Source organism: Nestor notabilis, unplaced genomic scaffold (assembly GCF_000696875.1).
Source record: "Nestor notabilis isolate BGI_N333 unplaced genomic scaffold, ASM69687v1 scaffold20948, whole genome shotgun sequence".
In the NCBI taxonomy this organism is placed as follows: Eukaryota; Metazoa; Chordata; class Aves; order Psittaciformes; family Psittacidae; genus Nestor; species Nestor notabilis.
In genome coordinates, this window is record NW_009940826.1 from 1 (window position 1) to 5504 (window position 5504).

Below are 5504 nucleotides of genomic sequence, written 5' to 3' on the forward strand. Positions count from 1 at the left end.
ACAGGGTCCAGCTGGGGAAGCTCTTCACCCACTGCATGGGGTGGTGCTGGGGAGCATCATGGAGACACCCAGACACTGACACCCCATGGTCAGACGTGGTGCGTAGCACCCCTGGGGTGCAAGGGGTTAGTAAAGAGAAGGGTTGAAAAAAGGGAGAGGTCTCCTCTGTGCCACCACAAGCCACATGGAGCTAGGAAATGGGAAGGGATCAGGGCAGAAGAATAAAATTCACTCTTGCGGTTATGGTGTTGGCATTCACCATGAAGGAAAAGAGCAGGGAGCACCCGAGATACACATCCTGCCCCTGCAGCCCGGGCTGGGCCACCAACCACATCTAAACCAAAGCAGGACAGCAAGTGAGCAGCTGCCCAGAGGTCTTCCTAACGCAGACCATGTGTCTCGGGGGCCACCAGCTAACCTTCTGCTTCAGCAGGCTCCAGGATGATGCTTGTGGGGAGCAAAGCCTGCTATTTCCCTGCCCGTTCCCAGGACAAGAAGCAGCCCAGATTGCAGGGATGGAGGCTAGCAGGCAGGATAGAGCAAGGAAGGAGAAGAGCCAGCATGTGGCAGATGTGGGGAGAGGAGAAGCCCAGCTGTGGGACTGGGATATGGAGAAACACCAGGAAATAACCCTAAGACTTGGGAATGAGTGAAAAGGAGGGAAATTCAGAGAGCAGGACAGAGAGGGCATGAACACAGGGAGGATGAGGGACAGTATGCCTAGAGGTGGAGGAGAGCAGGACACACAGCAGCAAACAGAGGGACCAGACCACTTGTGAGTGCCCAGGGAGGGGTCCGTGCTCCAGCAGGGATTTGTGGTAGGTGGAGAGGTGTCTCCTTGCTTGAGCTGAGCACTGTGTCCTCTCCTGCAGGCCAGGCTGCGGCTGGGCTCGGAGGAGGTGACCCTGCAGTCCCCGGCGGAGCTGCAGCTCAATAACCTGGCAGTGCACGACGTGGAGCTGCTGGTGGAGGATGGCAGGATGACACTGACCATCAACGGCCTCTTCAACAGCTCCGTGGACGTGGCAGGGCCCGCACGGGAGCTGGACATCCAGTACGGCCTCTATGCAGGGGGGACAGGCAGCCTTGACCTGCCGTACCTTGCCGAGGCCAGCGCACCCTTCCGAGGTTGCCTCCACTTGGTGACGTTCAATGGCCTGGATGTGCTCTCCCCTCTGTCCTCGGATGGCAGCTCCAAGATCTTCCACCGGGTCCAGGAAGGGTGCAGCACGCAGTTCTCTGCAGAGCCCGAGGAGCCCTTTGGGTTCCTGGGGCCACACTCCTACATCGCATTTCCCACGTGGGAAGCAAGGGAGGAAGCAACCATTGAGTTTGTGATAACAACCAGCACCACCCAGGCACCCCTCATCTACCACGCGGGGCTGGAGAATGACTTCTTCTACCTGGAGATCTCCAACGGGCGCCTGAGAGGATTTGTTGAGAAAGGGAATGGCATCATTGTCCTGCACAATAATGTCTTCATCAGTGACGAGCAGCAGCACTATGTCAAAGTCCACACAGACATCCACAAGTTTGAGATACTGATAGATTACTATGCCTCATCCACATCCAACAGGGGTATCAACAACTACCTGGACCTTCAGGGAAACCTCTTCATCGGAGGTATGAATGAAAAAGCTCTGCAAAGGCTGAGAGAGCATCACCTTGCTTTCATCTCAGTGTGGACCATGACCAACAGCTCCTTCGTTGGCTGCTTGGAGGACCTGCGGATAAACCTGCAGAGGAGGAGTCTGCAGGATGCCGTGATCACAAGAGACATCACAGCAGGCTGTGGAAAACAGGACCACTACTGGGAATACGATGAGGTGTATGAGCAGGATGAGGCACCCACCTCCCCACCTCCAGATGTCTGGTCGGGAGCTCCAGGCCTGGTGGTGGAGCCGTGCCGGCCAGACAACAGCTTCCCACCTGCCTTCGCCAACGTCAGCAGGCTGCTGCACGTCAGCCCCCTCATCGTCTCCGAGGGGGGCACGGCCTATCTGGAGTGGAAACATGCCCAGCCAACGGTGGACTTGAGCCTTGCGAACATCCGGCAGTCCCAGATCCTCTTTAGCATCACCAATGACCCAAGGCACGGCCAGCTGGAGCTGGACATTCCTGGGTCCAGGAGCAGGAGGAAGTTCACCTTGTTGGACATTGTGAATCAGAAGGTCAGATACATCCACGATGGCTCTGAGGGACCCATGGACCAGCTGATGCTGGAGGTGACGGTGACTGCCCAGCAAGGGGTCCCAGAGTGCTTGCGGCAGGGGCAGATGTACCTGCTGCCCATCATGATCAACCCCATCAATGATGCCCCACAGGTGATCTTCCCCCATGGGAACCACATGACAGTGCTGAAACACACACGGAAGCACTTGACCACGGACATCCTGCAGGTCCTAGATGATGACACATCCTGCGATGACCTGGAATTCCAGCTGCACGGTGGCCAGCAGATGGAGGAGGGTTATGTGGAGTACGACTTCCACCCCGGAGTGCCCATCGAAGAGTTCTCCTGCAGGGACCTGGAAGCAGGCAACGTAGTCTATGTGCACCAGAGTGGGACAAACTCACAGCTCACCTTGCAGGTGAGTGACGGCACAGTCCCGAGCCCCATTGCCACCCTGAGCATCCTCGCCATTGACCCCGACATCCACCTGCACAACAACACCGGTCTCTCCATCTCCCAAGGAGGGGCTGCACGCATTACCACAGCCAACCTGTCAGTGGAGACAAACGCAGTGCAACAACGGGTGGCCATCCTGTATGTCCTCACAGAGCCCCTAAGGTATGGAGAGGTCCAGAAACAAGGGAGCATGGGAGGTGAATGGAAAAAAGTTGAGTCCTTCCACCAGCAAGACCTGGAGCAAGGGCGTATCCAGTATTTTAGCACAGACCCGGAGCACCGGCTGGAAGATAGTGTGGAAAAGCTGAGATTCAAAGTCCAGGTGGGGCAGAAAGTCTTGGAAAACAACACCTTTCTCATCAGGATTAAAAGAGCCACCATTAAGATGAAGACCATGGTCCCCCTCCAGATGAAGAACAAATGGCACAGAAATATCACGACTAAGGAGCTGGAAGCAGTGTTGGAAGATCCAAACTCCACCCCGGTCCCCTTCCACTACATGATAATCCAGGCTCCCAAGAAGGGAAATCTGGAGCTGCTCGGCAATAGGCTAACCGAAGGCTTTGGATTTACCCAAGAGGACCTGCAGAGAAGCCACCTGAGCTACAGTGTGACCATCAGGAACTCTCAGCAAGCCGAGGACACCTTCCAGTTCCGCGTCCGCGCTGGCGAGCAGCACTCTCCTGTCTATACCTACACCATCAGCATTGGTGGGGACCCTGATGCACCAGCCCTGACTAATGTCCTCCTGACCGTGCCGGAAGGCGGGCAAGCAGTCATCTCCAAGGACCACTTGTTTGTACAGAGCATGAATAGCATGGACTACCTCTATGAAGTGATCGAGGGGCCGGCGCACGGGAGGCTGGCCTGGGCTGCGTCCCACGGCTGGGCCTCCAGAGAGGAGATCACAGAGTTCACCAATGATGACATCCTCCACCGCCGGCTGCTGTACCAACACGATGACTCCGAGACGCTGGAGGACGACATCCCCTTCGTAGCGACCAGGCAGGGCGAGGGCAGCGCTGAGCCCGAAGCAGAGGAGGTGAGAGGTGTTTTCAGGGTCTCCATCCAACCCGTCAATGACCACACTCCGGTTCAGGTGGTGAATAAGGTCTTCAATGTGGTGCGCAACGGGCAGCACCTACTGACAACAGATGACATTGCCTTCACTGACAAGGACTCCGGCTTCTCTGACACGCAGCTGGTGCTGGCAAGGAAGGACATTCTGTTTGGCAGCATTGTGTCCGTTGATGACAGAAGCCACCAGGTCTATCGGTTCACACAAGATGACTTGAGGAAGAAGAAGATCCTCTTTGTCCATTCAGGGGCTGACCGCGGCTGGATCCAGCTGCAGGTCTCCGACGGTCTCCACCAAACTACAGCCCTCCTGGAAGTACAGGCATCAGACCCCTACATCAGGATAGTCAACAACACCGGCCTAGTCATCCATCAAGGCAGCCACGGGAGCATTGACTCCTCCGTCCTCAGCCTGGAGACCAACATGGACATTAGGTCAGATGAAGAGATACGGTTCCTGGTAACAACCCCCCCGAGGTGGGGGACCGTGCTGAGAGGGGAGCAGCCAGTCATGGCCTTCTCCCAGAGGGACCTGCTAGCAGGAGAGATCTCCTACCGCCACAATGGGAGCAGGAACACCCGGGATGAGCTCCAGTTCACTGTAGAAGCAAATAAGGTGGTGGTGGAGGACACGCTGGCCATCAGTGTGTTTTTGGACACCCATCCCAGCCCCTTGCACATAGTCAACCACAAGGAGATCCATGTCTTCCAGGGGGAAGGAGCTGGGATCAAGGAGGAACACTTACTGGTGAGTATCCCCTTCTCTAGTCATTCCCCAAGCATGCATCACTCTCCTGGCCACCAAACCAGGACAGCCACCCATGGGACTCCGTTTTACTCACACCTTCCCAGAGCAAAGGACTTGTGCCCATGTCGGGCTTTGCCATGGGGCAGATGGGGGGTTCTGGCATAGCATGAGCAACAAGGTGACTCTTGCAGCTTATCCCACAGCAAAGCCTTGGGGGATTGCACAGCGGTGGGGCTGTGGGGCAGTCCAGCCTTACAGGCACCAGCCCCACGCTCACATCTCGTCTCCCCCACACTCCCAGGTGACCCATGAAGACATCCCTCCCCAGGATATAGTCTACCTCGTGAGCAGCCCCCCAGCCTCTGGCTTCCTGGCAATGCTTCAGCATGGCCAAGACTCAAACGAGCAGCCCAGCCTGGACCCCATCCAGTCCTTCACCCAGGAGGACATCAACAACGGCAGAGTACTCTACCTCCACTCCAAGCCCCAGGAGGAGCGTGACCAGTTTGTGGTGGACATCACAGCCAGTGGTGCAGACCCTCTGGAGAGGGTGGTGGTGAACCTGGCCGTGCTGCCCATCGCCGTCCCCTTGGATGTCCGCAACATCACAGTGCCAGGAGGTGGCTCTGCCACCCTCTCCACAGGCATCCTCAACATCCCCAACCCCTATTACACGGCTTTGGGTGTGGAGTTCACGGTGCTCGAGCCCCCCCGGTTTGGCACCCTCCTGAACAGCAAGCGGCCTGAGGATGGTGGGCTGCACAGCTTCACCTGGAGAGAGGTATAGCACCAAGGGTGCCCCTTGCCCACCACGCTGCTTTCCCAGGGGGATTGGGAAGAGCCCAGGGTGGGCTCCAGCCCCCAGCAGTTCTGGGAGGCAGGGAAAGGCTCCTGTCCCCATCCAAGATATTTGCTCTTGGGATGGAGGGGTTTGGGGTGGGGGACATGTATCACCCCCCACGGTGCGTTTAAATGTCCCTGGGGATACAGGGTGGGGATGTAGGCACAGCACCCACACCAGGCTCCAAGCCTGCTTCCCACGGGCATCCC

At 57.2% G+C, this 5504-nt stretch overlaps 1 protein-coding gene across 1 annotated transcript; it reads left to right on the forward strand.

The window, feature by feature from the left end:
• Positions 1–872: 872 nt before the first annotated feature.
• Positions 873–5241, forward strand: CSPG4 (chondroitin sulfate proteoglycan 4; the record flags this gene model as incomplete). Its single annotated transcript, XM_010020580.1, has 2 exons — positions 873–4454; positions 4756–5241. Coding segments are annotated over 2 exons (4068 nt in total), but the record flags the coding sequence as incomplete, so codon positions are not given.
• Between the last annotated feature and the right edge of the window lie 263 nt (positions 5242–5504).